At 39.6% G+C, this 19,025-nt stretch overlaps 1 protein-coding gene across 13 annotated transcripts in view; it reads right to left on the bottom strand.

Annotated features, from left to right (window-relative positions):
• The window catches only part of SYNE2 (spectrin repeat containing nuclear envelope protein 2), a 288,222-nt gene that overhangs the window by 72,517 nt on the left and 196,680 nt on the right, over nt 1-19,025 (bottom strand). For 12 of the 13 annotated variants that reach the window (XM_072963192.1, XM_072963191.1, XM_072963196.1 and 9 more), the window contains 12 exons: nt 15,213-15,443; nt 11,648-11,830; nt 10,501-10,629; nt 9,828-9,949; nt 9,542-9,683; nt 7,968-8,099; nt 6,909-7,061; nt 6,580-6,789; nt 5,295-5,396; nt 4,368-4,487; nt 3,074-3,274; nt 1,408-1,581 (listed from right to left, as the gene is read on the bottom strand). In XM_072963192.1, coding sequence (XP_072819293.1) covers nt 1,408-1,581; nt 3,074-3,274; nt 4,368-4,487; nt 5,295-5,396; nt 6,580-6,789; nt 6,909-7,061; nt 7,968-8,099; nt 9,542-9,683; nt 9,828-9,949; nt 10,501-10,629; nt 11,648-11,830; nt 15,213-15,443 — 1,899 coding nt within the window. The remainder of the gene's footprint in view (nt 1-1,407; nt 1,582-3,073; nt 3,275-4,367; nt 4,488-5,294; nt 5,397-6,579; nt 6,790-6,908; nt 7,062-7,967; nt 8,100-9,541; nt 9,684-9,827; nt 9,950-10,500; nt 10,630-11,647; nt 11,831-15,212; nt 15,444-19,025) is intronic. The other variant, XM_072963195.1, reaches the window with a different exon arrangement.

Here is a 19,025-nt window from a genome sequence, read left to right as displayed (position 1 = left end):
AGAGCTCAGTGTCTGGTGGGAAACAATTCCACTTCCACTGCCTTTGTTGAGAAAGTTAAAAAATCCAGTTGGAATTAGCAGTTAATGCTTGTCTCGTCAAATCAAGTAGAGGGAATAACAGGATTAGGTGAAAGGGATACTCTCAGCAGACAGCTCTGTGAGGACGCAGAGCTGTGAGAGAGTCTTTCCCTCGTTTGTAAAGGAAGGGACTAACTTCTAAAGCCTTTTTCAACAGAAGTTCCTGTTAGACTGTTTCCGCCTTCCCTGCTCCAGTCCCCAGTCCACAGAACATGACTCAACAAACATTACCCAACCCATGACCCTACTGGGCTGCTTGACGCGTAATTCCACTGGGTGAGAAGTGCAGGCTTACACTTCATCAGAGGAGAACTGCTGCCTTAGGCTGAGTCTGCCTTGCCCTCGCCCTCTTCGTTTCCATGGAAGCCCACCTGAGGGTCTCAGCACACCATGGAGCTGACTTATGCACAGTACTATCACCTGTTGGAAAACTAGCCACCTCACTAACTCTCTTATCCAGTGAAATAGTGGGTCACCTGGCTGTTAGGGGTACTCACTGGGCTCATGAAGTCATTTTTTTAATTAAAAAAATTAAATTAATTAAATTTTAAATCAAAAATTTTAACTTAAAAATTTTATTGATTTATTTACTTATTTGGTGGGGGGAGAGGTAATTAGGTTTTTAACTTATTTATTTATTTAAATGAAGTCACTGGAGATTGCATGCTAAGCACACACTCTACCACTGAGCTAGACTCTCCCCTCCAGAGTCTTTTTTTTTAAAAATACCATGAATTATTATTATGAATATCAATTTGACACACTAATTTGAAAATTAATTTTATTAGCATAAAATAACACCATATCTTATTATCACATTAAAAGTTGAATATTTCTTTGCTTTTTATTTATTTCCCTTATGTATTAACACCCACTGTGTTTAAGAAGTTAAAGGGAAAATTTTTAAATTGAGAAAGCGCTTTATGTAAGCTTAAGTTTTTAATTTGAATCTGGGCAAGACTGTCACAAATCCACATCAGCAACAGATCACCTGGGCTTGCCCTCTTAGGAAAGCAGTTTCGGAAACACTGTTTCATCCAAATGATCTCATTGAAGATCTTGAAGTGCTTTCCATTTTGCTTATTTGCACACACACCTACAAGGATAAAAAGGTGCTGCGCCACCCCTGCACCCCTAATCGACAAATTAGAAATCTTAGCTAATATTTCATTCGAGGAGTAGCAATCAGAGCTGGAACAGTGTTCCACATCCTTCACTGCTCTGTTTTGACGGGGAACGATACTAGGTGCTTGTTTTTCGATACCTGGAAGTGGTGGTTGAGAATCCAGAATTCCTGCCTTAAGTACAAAGTTTATGTAAGCCACATACCTGCAACAAACTCTGCAGCTTCATTCCACATTGCTGTGACTTTTCTTCTAGTAATTTAACTTCTTTTACTTGTTCTGCCCAAAACGTCTCTTTCTTTTGCAATAAGGAAGGAAGCATTTTGTTGGAGTATGCTTGGATCCACAGCATATCAGCAACAAGCTTCTGGAAAAAAAGCTATGAAATCAAAAGGATTTTAATACTTATTTATTTTTACATTGTGAAAAATCTTAAAAGCCAAGTTATTTCAACACTTCGTATTGTCATATTTGCTTTTTAATCCAAAATTCCAGGACAGCCATGTAGAGTCAAACATATGAGAAAACAAAATAAAAACTGCCTATGTATCCTTGATCTTTGAGCACTAACAGCATTTTAAAAAATCATAAAGAGGCAGGAGGATATAGTTCAAGTGGTAGAATGCATGCTTGTTAAGTACAAGGTCCTGGGTTCAATCCCCGGTACCTACTCTAAAAATAAATAAATAAACCTAATTACCTCCCCCTGCCAAAAAACAAACAAACAAATCATAGAGAAAGAAAAATTATCCTAGGTAATATTTTTCCACATAATAGTCCATATTAAAGGGCAAACATTATTTAGTCAGTTTAAATTTCCAGTGAGATTTTCCTAAATCAGTTATCCCAAGTGTTAAGAAACTTTACAAAAAAGTAGACACTGATGTGGCTGATTAGTTTCAAGATGATAAACTGGATGGATAGATGTGTGAGCCCAAGAAACTCACATGCTCAATAGCCAGGGGTTCCTAAACTCTGGTTCTAACGTCTACTCAATAAAAGGCTAAATAAAGGGAACTTTCTGATGGGGTCTACTGGGATTCCAGCTGGAAAAACTCCTAGAAAAGCACTTTGAGACCTTTAAAGAGGAAGGCTTCCCTTCACATGGTTCTCCATTTATAATCGGCTGCCCCCTCTCATTGTTTGGGGGGGTCTCTTATTAGGCAAATCCCTTCTCCTACTCCTTGAAAAAGGTACACAGAAGGGTTTATAAAAAGCACCTAGCACAGGGCCTGACACACTGCAGATATCAGTTAACATATTTCCTCCTCTTCCTCTCCAACCTTTATACAATATTACCTTTGAATTTTTCTTAGACTAAGGTCTACTTATCAAAAGCCTGGACTTCAGCTTGATGAAGGTAGGAACTATGCCACACATTTTTATTTTCAGCACTTAGATGGCTGTCTATCTGTTGTCAGTGATCATGAGGTTTTTGTTTAATGAAATGAATGGAAAATGAAAGGATTTATTGTAGCACTGCAATAGATACACATTTATGTGTTTAAATATTTCTTTTGATCTCAGTTCTTACTAAAGCCTCTCCTAACCTGCTAAATTCAATTCCCTCTATTAAACGCTCTCAAAACACATACTCCAATTTTAATTTTAAATTTGCTTGAATGACTCCTTCACAAATATTTCTCCTCAATCAACTGAGAGCTCCGTAAATGTAAGGAACTATCTGTTTTGACTCACAATCATATTCTCAGTTTAGCAGGGTTCCTGGTACACAGTGAGCACTCTAATGGATGTTTGCTAAAGGAATGAAGGAACAATGCACACTTCACCAAGGAAGAAAATGGGACACTCTCAGTTCACACTCAGAAAAATGTAGAGTGATGAAAAGGTGATATGAGCTGGTGTCTTACCTTGTGATTTTGTATTTGAGCCTGTAAGGCATTTTTACTTTTAGTCTGGTGTAAGTGGTCATGAGCAAGCTTTTCCTTTCCGATATTCACCAGTTCCACCATGCCTTGCAACAGAGCATCTTGCTGGCTCTCGGTGATAAAAGGGCTGCTGAGTTCTGTGTATCTGGTTCTCAGGATTCCCCATGTACTGTCAAGAACATCCTGAAAAGAAAGAGCAGGTGTGCACAAACATTTTCATCCAGCCATGAAAATAATCCAAATGAAGACTAAATCCAAACTCCCTTGATGGAAGAAAAAAGTCTTACACTTTTTTTAAACTGAAGTATAGTCGGTTTACAACATTGTGTTAATTTCTGGTGTACAGCATACCAATTCAGTTATATATATATATATTCCTTTCATATTCTTTTTCATTATAGGCTATTACAAGGTATTGAATATAGTTTCCTGTGCTATACAGTAGAATCTTGTTGTTTATCTATTTTATATATAGTAGTTAGTATCTACAAATCTTGAACTCCCAATTTATCCCTTCCCACCCCCTCCTACTTCCCCCCTGGTAATTGCAAGTTTGTTTTCTATATCTGTGAGTCTGTTTCTGTTTTGTAAATAAGTTCATTTGTCTGTTTTTTTAGATTCCACATATAAGTGATATTAAATGGTATTTTTCTTTTTCTTTCTGGCTTACTTCACTTAGAATGACGATCTCCAGGCCCATCTATGTTGCTGCAAATGACATTATTTTGTTCTTTTTATGGCTGAGTAGTATTCCATCACACACACACACCCCACCCCTTACAACTTCTTTATGCAATCATCCAATCATCTGTTCATGGACATTTAGGTTGTTTCCATGTTTTGGCTATTATAATAGTGCTGTTATGAACATTAGGGTGCATGTATCTTTTCAAATTAGAATTTCCTCCAGACATATGTGTGAGAGGACGACTGTTGGATCATACGGTAATTCTGTTTTAAGGGTTTGTTGAGGGGGGTGGTTATTTATCTATTTACATTAATGGAGGTCCTGGGGATTGAATCCAGGATCTTGTGTATGCCAAGCACACACTCTACCACTGAGCTATACCCTACCCCCAACTCTATGTTTAGTTTTTTATAGCATCTCCATACTGTTTTCCATAGTGGCTGCACCAAACTACATTCCCACCAGCAGTGCAGGAGGGTTTCCTTTTCTCCATGCCCTCTCTAGCATTTAGTGTTTGTGGACTAAAAAAAGTCTCACTGTTTATAACCATGGTAATTCATTGATTGAATGTCTTCTGCTCAGACATACCTCTAATTTGTAAACCTCTTGTAGTAGAACATAAGGTAAATGAAGCCTCTCCCCTTCATCTCTTAGCTTTGCCACTCGGCTTTCATAGTTCTGCAGCTCCACTGCATACACATCTGCTTTCTGAAGTGAGAGATGGTACACAAAAGTAAAACCCTTTAATAAATTAGATAAGTATATATATTCATTTAAAAAGAATTACACATTACAGAAAAGAATTGGGGACAAATGAAAGCCCCACTTCTCCTCCCTCCTCTCCAGCTCTCCCCAGAGATCTCAGTTGACAGTTTGTTCCTAACGCATTCCAATCATGTACAAATAGAGGTCTACACACACATCCTTAAACGCGCCAGACTGCACACATCATTGCTCTGCACTTTGCCTTCCTCAAGTATCAGCTCCTCATCAGCTCTTCAAATCAGTACAAACATATCTGGATCCTTTTAAACAGACACATAATATGCCACTGTACAGCTGCACACTACTTTAGAAACAGTCTGCTCTTCATGGACTTTTCAGCTACTTAGAATTTTCAATTCAAGCAGTGCTGCCAGATCCATCCTTGAATATTTATACACAGATTCATCTTTATGCACCTGTCTTATTTCTTAGGATAAGCACAAGCCCAGCACCTAGAGCAGTACCTGAACACAGCAGGTCCTCAATTAATACTTGTTGCATAAATGAATGAAGAAAAACCACTGCTGGATGCAACAGCATTCATGCTTAAAGTTTTGATAATGTAGGTCAAATGATTCCTAGAGGCTGGACTAGTCAGCCCTCCTACTAAGACGGTGAGGGTCTCATTCCCCAACACCCTTTTCAAAACTCCAGAAGCTTATATTCAGGGATGTGGTTCAGAAGCACAGCTTACACCCACAGCTCTCTGGTTCAAGGTTAAGTCAGTTTGAATTATCTTGACTTGATTACCTGAAGCTGCTCATCAATACTCTGGCCACTAATTTCATTCAAAGACTGTTGTAAAGATGTTTTATTCTTAATAAGTTGATCATATAATCGCTTTATTTCATTCTGTATAAAAAGATAAATGCAGAAAACAGTGAGGATCTCATTTAGGCCTTCAGTACCTTTTTAAAAATTTGCTTGTCCTTTAGTTTCTATGCTATCAGACATTTCAAACATGCCGAAGTAGATGAATCCCTGCATTACCACCATCCATCCAGGTTACCTCTAACAACTACTGACTTGTGGCTGGCTGTCTCTCCTCTCCTGCAGAGGAGGTCAAGAGGAGGCTTGCCTCTGATTATTTTGAAGCAAATCCCAGCTATCACATTATTTCATCAGTGTATGTTTCAGCATTCATCTTTAAAAGATAAAGATCCCTCTCTTTAAAAGTACTACAAATCAGTAATAATTTCTTAGTATTATTAACTGTCCAGGCAGGGTTCACGATTCTCTAATTGCCTATACTTTTTCTCTTTGGTTTGTCTGAATTGGGATCTAAATGAGGTCGTGATGGATTAACATGCGTCTTAAGTCTCTTATAATCTGCAGGCTCCCCACTCATCTCTCTTTTTTGTTTCTTCCATTTTTGTTGTTAAAGAGGCAGCAGTGGTGGGAAAAAAATGGGTCCTATATTCTGTACAACTTCCCACTGTCTGGATTGGTCTGGCTGCACTCCCACGGTGCTGCTTAACATGATCTTCTCTTGTGTCTATTTCCCTTGGATTCTAGAGGCTTCATCAGATTCAGGTTTGATTTTATGGGCAAGACTCCTTCCCAGGAGGTGTTGTGTTTCATTTCTTTTTCATTAGACAATTTTTAGTAGCTTCCTAACTAGTCCACCTGCCTCAATTCTCTGCTCCAATCCACATGAGCCATCTGCCAGATGGATCTATCAGAAATGTACACGGACTGTCATTCCTTTGCTCAAAAACCTTAATGGCTCCCTCTTACCTAGAAATCCTCCCAGATGACACCCTTTAAGTGGCTGAATGTAAACCAGGAAAAAAAATATTACTTTAGCTCAGCCTAACAAATTCAGACCCGAGACTCTGGAAAGGACCTGCTTTCAAACGGTCTCCAACCATGAGCAGCTGATCTAACCTAAGGACCTTCACAGAAACAATGTTTCACCGCTTTCCTTAGCAATACCCATTCGTGAATGCCGCCGAAAATAGGAATGAACAGAAGTTAGAGGTCCATGCTGTAACCTAAAGCAGTGCCAGAGTAGGAGGAGCGCCCAGACTCGTACCTGATAACTGCGGTTATAGTCGAGGCCAGCTTTCAGGGACTTGCTTTTAGAGGCAGCTGTAGCCTGAGTGTGCTCCAAGTAGACCTGGAGGTTATCAAAACAGTCAAGGAACAGGCTGGGGTTCTTGCCAGGCCAACTCATGGCTTTCAAAAGATCATGCTTCTTGTCATTCATAGCTAAGTAAAGTTTTTTCAACTCAAGAGCCAGTGTCTGCAAAGTGGGGAAGAACACAGTCAATGAGTTCTGACCTTAAGAGGCGTCAGCTCTGACTTAACACATGGGCTGCCTGTGGTAACTGCCAACACATGGGCTTGAAGGACGCTCCCTACCTCGTAGTGCACCTGCTGGGCACCGACATCCCCTCGGAAGAGCCCAGGTGTCTGCAGCATCTCCTCCATGCTGCCGAGGCACTGACGGAGAGTCAGAAATAGATCAAATAATTTTTTATCCAAATTTGTGTATGTTTCTTCTGACACGTTTTCCTAAATCAAGAGGATAAAAGGAAAAATAAAAATCACTAAGATTCCTTGCCTTCCTAAGCTGACATTTTCCCTGGTTTTCGTTACAGTTTACAATTTCTGTTATGATTGTTGTAATAATTTGTTGTTTCAAATACACTGTGAACTAGGTAGTATAATAAAGAAAATTAAGGTGTTAATGCTGAGAGAAACAAGTTAAAGAAACTCAGTGTTGGGTAGTGAGTTGGCTATTGAATGGAATTAAAAGGTAAATCAAAAGATGAAGGACTCCCTTAGTCGGGCCATCCAGGTGGAAGTGTGGTCCTGGACAAACCATACTATCCTCACTATTCCCTGCCTCCCACATTTTAACGTGGGAGAAAGTGGGTTAATGAAATCAACTATGGCCTGGAGAAGGAAAAGAAGTCAAGAAACTTGAAGGGGTCCATTAGAAAGGGGTGCAATATCTTAAAGATAGGGATGGTACAGCATGGTGACCATAAGTAATTTAGAAACCTGCGAAAGCTACTAATCACTCTAGTTTGGGCTGCTTCCTACCCTCCTCTCTGATGGATACCCAAGATTATCCACATGGTTTCAGTGTTAAGCCTATTCAACATTGGAAACTTTCCCACGACCCCCTCCCACCCTTGTAGTCCGAGAGTACCATAGCAGACAGTACTAATCAATCACGATCCTTGTTTCTGCTAATCCTGGATATAGGTCAGAAGCCCTTGCACGTGGTATTCTAGGCAACCACTCCCAAGAGTTTATCAGAGTTGGCAAGAGAGATAAATTCTATTTGCAATTCTAGGACTCATTCCATTATATGTCCTATTATTCGTTCAGCAGAGAAAATTAGGACCAATTTACAATATCACATTTCCCTTCATTTTTGTCATTAGAATGAGAATAATGTACAGCAGCTACCTGTGTCTGAAGATTATCTGCTTCTTGACGCAGGTCTTCAAGTTGGGTGGTGTAAGTTTTCAGTTCTTCAGTTGTTGGGTATCTAAAGTTATGCACACTTACACTGGGTAGAATACTCGTATTTGTGGCAACCTACTTGAAAAAGGGACACCCTATTACAAACAGTTTGAGATTCTACTGATGTTACTGTAAAACAGCAAAAATGTCTTAACATGCTACCTTCCGAGTTACTTTCTTGGTAAGTGTTTTTGTCTATCTTGTCATTTAACACTTGTCATTTATAAGAAAAAAATTAATTAAATTAAAATTAGGCTTTGAAAATCATGACAGGCTTTACTCAGACACTGGAGGGTCCACTTAGATAACAAAACGAGTGAAAACAAACTGTAATTTGAAAAATAAGAGTAAAATCACTAATCTTTTCATTTAGTAGTGATGCTATCCATGTTCTGAGGTTAGCTGTTTCTTTTCCCATTTACTGGTAGACTCCTGGCACGTAGCCAACTCTTAGAATAGAACAGAGTCACCTCCAGGGACAGATCCACATCTTGACTTGTTATTGAAAAGCTAAATAAGTATTGAAAATGAACTGTGACTTCAGAAGGGAGAATGATTCAGAGTTAATTTCCTTCCTAAATTGGAAAACATGTTAAAAGAAACAGGATGGGGTGGTAGAAGACTCTGCTGAGGTGGGAGGGTGGCAAACCAAGGATAGGTTTCTGTCCTTGGAAGAAGAATGACATCCAGGTTACAGTATGTATGTCAAGGAGAAACCAAGGCTAAAGCCCTACTAATGAATCTGATTCAACTTTAATTGGTCAAATAGGTTCTTGGCAGAATAGAAGAAAATTGAAAAGCTCCCACCAAATTGGGGATTGGGAAACCATCAATAACCTTTGCCTGAGAAGTCTGAGTGCAAAGCTGAAGGTAGAAGCCTGATTGCTGGTAGAAACGGTGCTAATCTGTGCATGGACTCCCTGTTTAGAGAGAAATCCAGCAGTAGCTGACACAGCATGAATAAAACCGTGTAATGGCATTGATAAGGTATGATAAAGTGTGCTGGTGAGGATACCTATTGACAGGTACCACTGGCACAGGGGCTGGTGGATTCCAAACAGTCTTTGGATGAATGATACTCATATAGCACTGTGTCATTTTTAAAGTGTTTTTTTTTAAACATATATTATCCATTCCTCTATTCACAGATATATAGTAACCAAGATTTTATGATGTTCCAGGTACTGTGCCAGGAGCTCAAATGTGAACCAAGCAGACCTGGTCTTTCTTCCCATGCCATCTAGTGCGAAATACAGACAAATAAACAGGCGCACGGCAGAGTAAGAGCTATTATCAGGGAAGCCCAGGGTGCAAGGGAAGCACAAAGGGGAGAATTTAATGCAGATTGACAGGAAGGTGGAAAGGAGACAGCCAGGTAAGAAAACCCACGTGGCACCTTTGCTTTCTGAAAATAAATTGCTACATAATACAGAACATACATGTGTGTTTAATGCATGCTTGCTGGACTTTTCAAAGATAAACACGCTTATCGACGCTGTGTGCACATACACACTGACCTGGGGCTGCACAAGCTGAGGGAGAGGGAGCCTTATTTTTGATGAGAGCTCGTGATGTAAATATTGCCACTTGTCTCCACTTTGGCCCTGAGGTGACAAGACCGAGTCTGCAGAATCATTTTCAGGGCTAGATGCCTTACTACTTTTAAGGGAAAACAAAAAGTGAAAAGAATAATCAACAAAAACTTTATTAATTCAGACGTTTTCTAAGTGACATTAAAAGAAACACTCTTAATTCTCCCAACCATAAAACTACTGAACGTTCAATTCTTTAAAAATATTTTACCTCATGGATGATGTCTCAGTTGTCTCTTTATTGTGTTGGCAATACTGGGGCCACATTTTGTGAGCACTGGATTCTATGAATTTGATGAAATCTTTCTGTTCCATTGGGTTTAACTCCAGAATCTATAATTGAGAAAGATTCAAATGGTCCCATCAATCAAGGTTTTCGATTAGTACCCAAGGGTTTCTTCTGTTGAGATCATCTGATTCGGAACCACTTCCTAAATCATCATTTACTATTTCTTTTTCTTGCTTGATTGTTCTTGTTAACTTTTATTTTTCAAAAACCTATTAAAAATATTCACACAATGACCAAGTATCGTTTAATATACACGACTTACATGGAAACTCACCAGAAGATACTAACACAGCTTACAACAATAAGGAAAGCAGTGCTGCAGTTATAAAGGTAAGCTCATCCTGCAGATGTCTGCTTGCTTGGATATAAGATAAGAGTTAGGGAAGTTCAAGTGTCCCCAGCTGTAGCAGATAAAAGCCCCACAGGTCCTGCAGTGAAAGCTCAAAACTCAGAGCTACTGCACACCCAGGAACACCCACACATCATGCTTCCTCTTAAGAAAACACTCCAATGGCAGCTCAGTATTTAGTTCAATGGGAAATCCCATATAGAAAGCTTTACTCTTATTCTTGTAACTGTTCAGGGCTGAAATTACCTGTTGCTGCTGGAAATCTTTTTGTCTGCTGAATGGTGGCCTTTCGGTTACAACAGATTCAAATTCAGAAAGGTTATCTGCTTGGAGAACTTTCTGATGCTCTGAAGGTTTCTTTAGAATGGCAGAATGCTGCAAAACATTTTATGATGGCCAACTATTTAAAATGGTAGCCCACTTGATTTCGATTCGAATAATGAGACTCCATAATGGAGAAGCTTTATATGAAGTAGATGACTGGATTTTGTTAATTATGATAACTAAATACTATGATTTAACATACTTGTTTCATAACAACTTCAAAAGCCACTACATCTGATGAATTAGTCATCTTATCATTTCCTCAATTTAATTCACCCAGTGAATTACTAAAAGAGGAAAATCTATTGCCTTTTTTCCTTGAGAATAAAGTGAAAAAATACCAAAAACAGACACAATATTATGCTTATGAACTCAAATTTCCCCCATGTCTAAAACGTAAGTAGATTTTTTGAAAGAGAGAGAACATATTAGTTTAATAAAAGGAGATCCACACAGCTGGTGTATGTGGAGCCAATCTTCTTTCTGTGACTGTAAGTCCTGTAAGTGGAAACCACCATCTCATAAGTACAGATGCAAACCTTACATAGTAAAATCCCACTCATTAGATGCACATTTGCATATATATATGTATGTATACACACATACAGAATGCTTTTAAAAGTTACAAGAACACTTTTAACTATAAGATACTTCAATCAATATATATAAATATTTGTAAATGAATAACAAAATCACCCTGGAAACGGGTCTTTGTATTTCTGATGTCAAATTTTAATCTTATCTATAAAGGCTTCATTTTCCAGTCAACTGGAGTAACACAATTCCTTTAAAATACATCCTTCTTGTATAAAGAAGGCTTGCTTACCCCAGAACTCATCATCAGCAAGAACAACCAACCCAATTCAACCAACACCTTCCCTAACAACAACCTAGGTGGGAAAACTGCGCAGCAAAATGAAAACAGTGACAAAACCCAGCACAACCATCCCTTACAGTTTTAAGAGGCATAATTCTATAGTTGTTTCCTGACCTTCACCCAGAGTTCCCTCCTGATGGGTCTACTGTATGTGTACACGTACATACATGTCTACACACAGCCGTATTTTACCTGGTCCTCACTGTATTTCTCCTGAAGCATCATCTGGACTTTTTCTAAATTGCACTTCACAGTTTTTAGTTTCAAGGAAAGTGCTTCTGCCTCCTGTTGAGTGGCTCCACTATCTCCCAGGCCCTGGTCTTTGCAATTCTCTAACAGAGAGGCAACCTTGTGTTCAATCTCTGTTAGCATAGCCTAGGAAATAAAATCATTCAATTATACATAGTTCTGGACTTAAACAAGTGTTACACCCCAACATAAGTTAGATTCACTCTCTCTACCTAAGTGTATATAAGAAGTCTCAGAAACACAGGTTGGAAGGGATCTTGAGGGGAAAAAAAAACTACCACATAATTCCTCTGCTTTTTAACAACCAAACCAATCCCAAATTAAAGATACCACTCTCTAATCTAAAACAAGTGATTCTATATTCACTTTAGAAAACACAGCTGAATGTACCCAGTATAGCATAGTGGTTAAGAACACAGACGCTGGAACTAGACCACCTGGGTTCAGACCCCAGCCCTCCCACTTAGTAGTGGGGAAAATTGAGGCACTTTACACGTTGTATGAATCTGTTGTCATAGATTCACACACATATGACTTCTAGTCATCTGTAAAATGGGGATAATAATAGAACTTACCTCCTGGGGTCACTTTGAGGAGCTACAGTTAAATCCACGTACTTTGACCAGGGCTTGATACACAGTCTAGGTCAACTACCATTATTTTTCCCCCCACCTTCCTGGACTTTTTCTGTTTGAATCCAAGTGTTGAGCAGTAATTTTAAAAGATCTCCATAGAACTCTTTGAAAATTCTTTCCCTGGCTCTTTTCCTTGTTTTTCTCAGGACAAATAAGCTTCCAAAATATCAGAAGACCACAGAAGACATAATTTGTAACCTAAAACACTTAGTCATTGATACAACTGGCCAACTTACACCCAGGTCTAAAAATAAATCAGGAGGATGAAGTAAGTTTCCCAGTAAGTCACCGTCGTTGTAATCCTCCTCAACAGGTCAAGTTCTGTCCTCTCCCAGGGCTGTGGAGCCCCGAGGGTCATGCCAACTGGCTGGGCACACAAAAGTAGCTGCAGCATTCAGACTCACATTCCAGCACTGTGATGGCTGTGCTAACATCCTGTGTGACTAAGAACAAGTCCAATGCTTTGACAGAAACTTCAGGAAAAACTCTATTCTTGAAACATTTTCAAATGACATCCTTCTAACTTCTCCATCCAAGCAAACTACTTGTATCCTCTATATACAGACTCTTCTAAGCTTAAACAATACGAGCTCATAGATTTTAGAGCGGCTATAAACAAGGCGTACTGTGATTCTGTGCTTTTTCTCCACTTAGCTGTTTTCTGTATACTTTTTCATGTGTTTCATATCTACGCTTTACAATTCCCATTTTAATAGCTGCAAGTTAACACTCCATGGTTCTCTTAACCTCCCTATTGTTAAGCCTTTAAACTGTTTCCAGTTTTTCACTTTTGTACTCAATGCTGCCTTAAATACTTTTCCCCTTCTTGGGTTATTTTCAGAGGTTAAATTTAAAGTAATGGGATAACTAGGTCAAAGCAGATGGACATTTTATCTGATGACAGCTGACTTCTGAAAACTTCAATCAGACAGACATTAGTGGATCAATTTCTCCAGAGTTTTCTTGGATGACATAATTTTGTCAAGGTAATGTAGGAACAAAACAACAGCTGTTTTAATTTGCATGTCTTCAGTAATCAAGGCTGAGCATTTTTTCTCAAATATTAAACTACTGAATACAATTTTTTCTTGCTTGATCTGTTTGCTCCTTTCAAATCTGAACATTTTTCCTCTGGGAATTTAGCATTTTTACAGACCACTGTAAGGCTTTTTACGTTTCAATATTAAACTATATGTGCCATGGTGTTTTATAAATGAGCCAAGGATGGCCCCTATGTATGGACCCCCTATATTGTTTATTTCCTCACTATAGGTGGGACCATTAGCTCATATTTCACTGGTGCCAGACTCAAAACTAGATCCCCATATCTGCTAACCCTGGTTAAGACAAACGGTGTTGCTCTGAAGTCCTCAGCCTCTACTGTCCTTCAGAGTTCTCTGACATCTCCTAGACACACAAGCCTCTTGGGATTCCCTATCCCCTGGAAGTCCCCTCCTCTCTTCCCCTTCTGGGTGGTGGCCCACCCCTCTCCCTTGCCAAAGCCTCTGGAAGGTGCCCTGCCATGAGGGACACCCAGTCCCTTCTGATTATGCCAAAACTCTGCCCAAATAAAGCTCATTACCCGCTACTGCCACCTTGTGGTCATGTCTTTTCCTTGAGCAGCCCCCCAAATCCTTGAGCTCACTACAAGTGGCCGAGGATGGGATTCTGGTGACGATCAAGGAATTGGCCATGGAGTCTATCTAACTAGTCAGCAGGACAGTCAACTGGCAAATGGCTCCTGGACAGCCTTAAATGGCTGGGTTTCAACACTGGAACGCAGCAGTGTCAGGGTAGAGCAGCATTGCTCTGTGTGGAATTACACTGTCTTTTCCAGACTCCCCTGCACCTCCTCAGCCAGGCCACGTGGCAGTGCCAGTACTGGCGTGAACCCACCCCTTGGGGCTGACTTTTGGGGTGAGAGGTGCTGAGCTGTCCAGCGAAGGAGGTCAGCCTGCTTGCCTGGGTTCCACTAGGCAGGACTGGGTGTTGGAAGATTGTGGGTCTGAACAGAAAAAGGGGAGGAGTGCCAGGCTCAGGCCAAAGTGTCTTCCCCAACCCCAGAACGAGCTCTAGTGGGTGGAGCTCCCTGTGGCTCTGGCCAGTGATTTGGGGGTACTCGCAGAGGAAGTCCCTGTCCCTGGGGACCACTGCAAACGAGCCAATCAGGCAGACATCAGGCCAAGGCAAGTCTAAGGGGCCTTAGGAGTGGCGCCTTGGCTGTTGTGACACTGGATTATGCTGCTGCAAGGTCAGCAGTCTGGCCCCTCCCTGGAGGGATACAGAGATCCCAACCTGTGGGCTATGCCAGCAACTGTTACTCAGAGTGACTAAAGGCAAGGAAGTTGACATTCCTGTCCCTCCCAAGCAGAGTAGGGGCATTCCTAGTAAAATGACAGCACAGCCCTTTTACGCTGTATCTGCAATCTTGCAAATCAAGGTATTCAGTTTCATTCCTGATGAATGAAAATTCAAAGAACTTAATATCCTGAATAAAGTAGCAGTATTTATTGAGCACTTTATATATACTTTATACACCAGACACTGACTTATATACTTTATCTCATTTAAATCTTGATCAAGTCTCAGGAGAGAACCTACTGTATGAGGAAAATGAGGTGAGTTTACTCACTCCAGTTCAGTTAATGGGACAGAGCTGGACTGGAGCTCCAGATTCTGAGATCTTACCCATTACTATCTTCCCAAATACTCTGTTCACATAAATCACTTCAAAGAATTATCCTGAGAACAAGAATTTGAGGCCGCAGGGGTCAGAGTAACAGGGAGAATCACACTGTTGCTTTAAGAGAAATTCACCCCGTCTTAGAAGGTGATTGGTGAAGAGGCCATGAACTCAGCCCCGGCCGCCTTACCTGGCACCCTACCAGTTGCTGTTCCACCACCTGCTGCATGTCTGCGTTTAATGTTTCCGGCTCGAATGCCACGTTGGCCTGGTGCAGCCACAGCTCCAGCTTGGCCACCTGGGTCTTGCAGACATGGAGGACTTCCGCCGGCTCGGGACTAGGTTTCTCCACTGTGGCCTCAAAAGCTCCTTGCTCGTCAGAAAAGCCCGCAGCTTCAGCCTCAACAGGAGGTGTGGCACCCTATGATAAATCCAAAGATAATCCAGCGGTGAAAAGCCAGGAGTTCTAAATGTTTAGATTTGGACTGGCAAAGATCTGTGAACTTATAGCAATTCCCCAGTTAAAAGAAACAAATATATATATGGGCAGAAGAGGTAAGAAAGAAAGAAGAGAAAAATGCACCTCCATGGGCACAGCAATGATCACGTGACCTGGCGCCCCGGGTTTCCAAGCAGCAGATCTGCATGTACACAGGTACAGGGTTCCTGGGCGCAGAGGACGCAAACGTGCTCGTCGTTCATTAAACGGCCCCAGGAGACAGGTGAGTACGAGCGAGAGGGTGTGCGTGTGGGTGTGTGTCTGAAACAGTTCAGCGAACTGGCTGCTGTTTAAAGTTGCGTGACACATGATTAAGCAATGCTTACATTGCTGTGTGCTCTGTTCAAACAGGAAAAAAAAAGATCTTTACACATTGGATGGACTATAAGGAAATATGCCTCATACTTTTAACTTAACATCTCAAGTAGTTAGATTATCAAATATTTTGGCTTTCTTTCCCCCGATATACATGCTATTACTTATCTCAACTTCTCCCTACTAAAAATAGCTTGAGTTACAAGCTTCAGGGGAGTAATTTGGAAACTTTTCTCCTATTCTTCAGAGACAATCTCTAAAAATACTTTTAACCTTCTAGATACTCAAATATTATTGAGTTAAGGACTAGATGCTTATAGTACATAGTAAAAAGAAAATATGATGTGTGCCATGTGTACTTTTTTTTTTAACTTAAGTATAGTCAGTTTCTGGTGTACAGCACAATCTCCCAGTCATGCATATACATACATATATTCGTTTTCGTGTTCTTTTTCACTAAAGGCCATTAAAATATATTGAATACAGTTCCTTGTGCTATACAGAAGATATTTTTAAAATCTATTTTTATAGTGGCTAAAATTTGAAAATCTCAAACTCCCAAATTTATCCCTTTCCATCCTCTTTGCCCCCGTAACCATAAGATTGTTTACTACGTCTGCAATCTGTTTTGTAGATGAGTTCTTAGAAAACCCTAAAAACTCTGCACAAAAACTACTAGAGCTGATAAAAGAATTTGGCAAGTTAGCAGGATACAAGATTAACATACAGAAATCAGTTGCATTTCTTCACATTAACAATGACATAGCAGGAAAAGAGAGTAAACAATTCCTTTTAAAATGGCATCCAAAACAATACTTAGGAATAAACCGAACCAAGGAGGTGAAAGACTTATACATGGAGAACTACAAAACACTGATTAAGGAAACTAAAGATGACTTAAAGAAATGGAAAGATATTCCATGCCCTTGGATTGGAAGAATCAATATTGTTAAAATGGCCATACTGCCCAAGGCAACCTACAGATTTAATGCAATCCCTATCAAATTACCCAGGTAACTTCCAGGACAATTTTCACAGAACTAGAACAAATAATCCTAAAATTAATATGGAATCACAAAAGACCCAGAATTGCCAAAAGAATATCGAAAAAAAGAACAAAGCTGGAGGAATAACCCTCAGACTTCAGACAATACTAAAGAGCTACAGTAATCAAAACAGCATGGTATTGGCATAAAAACAAACATATGGATCAATGGAACAGAATAAAGAGCCCAGAAATAAACCCACAGACCTATAGTCAATTAATTTTTGACAAAGGAGGCAAGAATATACAATGATGTGTACTTTTTATATTGAAACAACTGGGTTTGCTTATCCGTCCAGTAGAAAAATTTCTCCCAGATACCAAGTGAAAACTATTCAAGTAAATATACAATAGATATTTTCAGTTTGCAGGCAAAAGATGAATTGATGCAGAGATATTTTTGCTTCCCACATCCTTTTCCAGAATGGTTAGAGTATTTTCAACCCTTCTAGAGGCATTTCTTTAGGAGTAAGGATTTGTTTTGCTCTACAAAATCACTGATCTCAATATATATTTTACTCACTCTGACTATGATGAAATACAGTGTTTTCCATATAAGACTTCGCTATCTACATGTTAGCATCTAATAAGGCACAATTTTGGCCAAGTGAGAAATGGGAGTTGCTCACAAATATATACCCTAACTCAACTCAAAGTCACATTTCCTAACGTTTGTGAAATTTGGTTTAAACATAGAACTTTGCATACAAGAGAAGCCAACAAAATTGGCAAATGGTAACAAAGACATGCAGGGTATGAAAATACCAGCCATTTTCACATACACTGATGAGGACTGGGAAAGCTCATTTGGCAGAAGGGTCTCTGAGTTGCACTCGTTCCGTACTTGTTCCCCTGACCTTCTATTAACTTCACATATGTTTGCTCTTTTCTGCCAAAACGCTGTTTCTCCCCACCTTCATCAGTATCTTCTTCAAGAAATCACCTTCCTAAGGGTCTTTCTTTGCCTTGTGTTCTCTGTTCATACACAGTTAGGTCTCTACTTAGATTTCACCTGTTTCAATTTTCTTTTTTAATCCTGATCTTTAGAAATGGAACAGATATGTGATTTTATTGCCAGGCACCAATTTCTGATCATCTGAGTAACTGTTTTCTAGTTTTCAGATACTGCTATATCTTAGTGGCAAAGATCTGGGGATCCGTTTTGGTCACCTGAGATAACAATCTGTTAATACCGATTCATTCATTAGCTAATTAATCTGCAAAAACCTTATTTATTCTGCCTTTCTTATTTATTCAAAAACATTCTTTGAGCATCTATCTCCAACACACATTTAAAAAATGACAATACTGAGTTTCTTTCTCATTAACTCACTCAATTAATGAGGAAATAAGGAAGCTGGATAACTAATCTCATTTTTATTTGTTAGTTATTCAAGCCTGAAAAGAATCCAAAGGTGACTGAAGAAAAAAAGATTATTTGTAACCGTAGAACTTCAATAGCTGAAGGTGACCTGGGGAACGTGCCAGGAATCAGTTCACTCACTTCTTCTTATAGTAAGAGAAACCCAAGTATATTTAACATTTAATCAGTTCACACACCTCCCATCCCACTGCTTCTGAGCTCAGGCCCAGACATAAATTAGTTCCCCAAGGTCACACAGCTCTGTGACCTTGTAATTCTGAGTCCATACTTTTTTCCACAGTAGCACCCCTGCTCAATATCTTCTCCAAATGATAACCCCAAATTCTAAAAGCAGAAATTATTTAAATGAAAGTTTTATGATTGTACATTTTGGAGAGCTAAAAAAGTGTGACCACTAGTATTTCCTGTTAAAGACAAGCATGTCATCTGTAAAGCATTAATGTAAATTGATAATACCCAACCTTTTATCAGGCCCTAGAGCTGGGCCACTGTGCTAAGACCATCTCATATTTCACACAAGTCCATTGTTCCTGTGTACAGAGGAAGAAACTGAGGCTGAAAGAGGTTATTCAAACTGCCTATGGCCACAAAGTAAAACCAGGATTCAACCTCTGATTTCATTACGCCTTAGCATTTACAAGTCCACATTCTTGACATAATTTTGTCAACCTTCTGGAATCCAAGTTAGCCTCATAGTTAGCGAATGTCAGTACTGCTTGATTTCTGCGTAACACATCGCTGATCTAAGTTACAAGATCCA

This window comes from Vicugna pacos, chromosome 6 (assembly GCF_048564905.1).
Source record: "Vicugna pacos chromosome 6, VicPac4, whole genome shotgun sequence".
NCBI lineage: Eukaryota > Metazoa > Chordata > Mammalia > Artiodactyla > Camelidae > Vicugna > Vicugna pacos.
The sequence above is the reverse complement of the archived record's forward strand: the minus strand, read 5'-3'. Positions and strand labels throughout refer to the sequence as shown.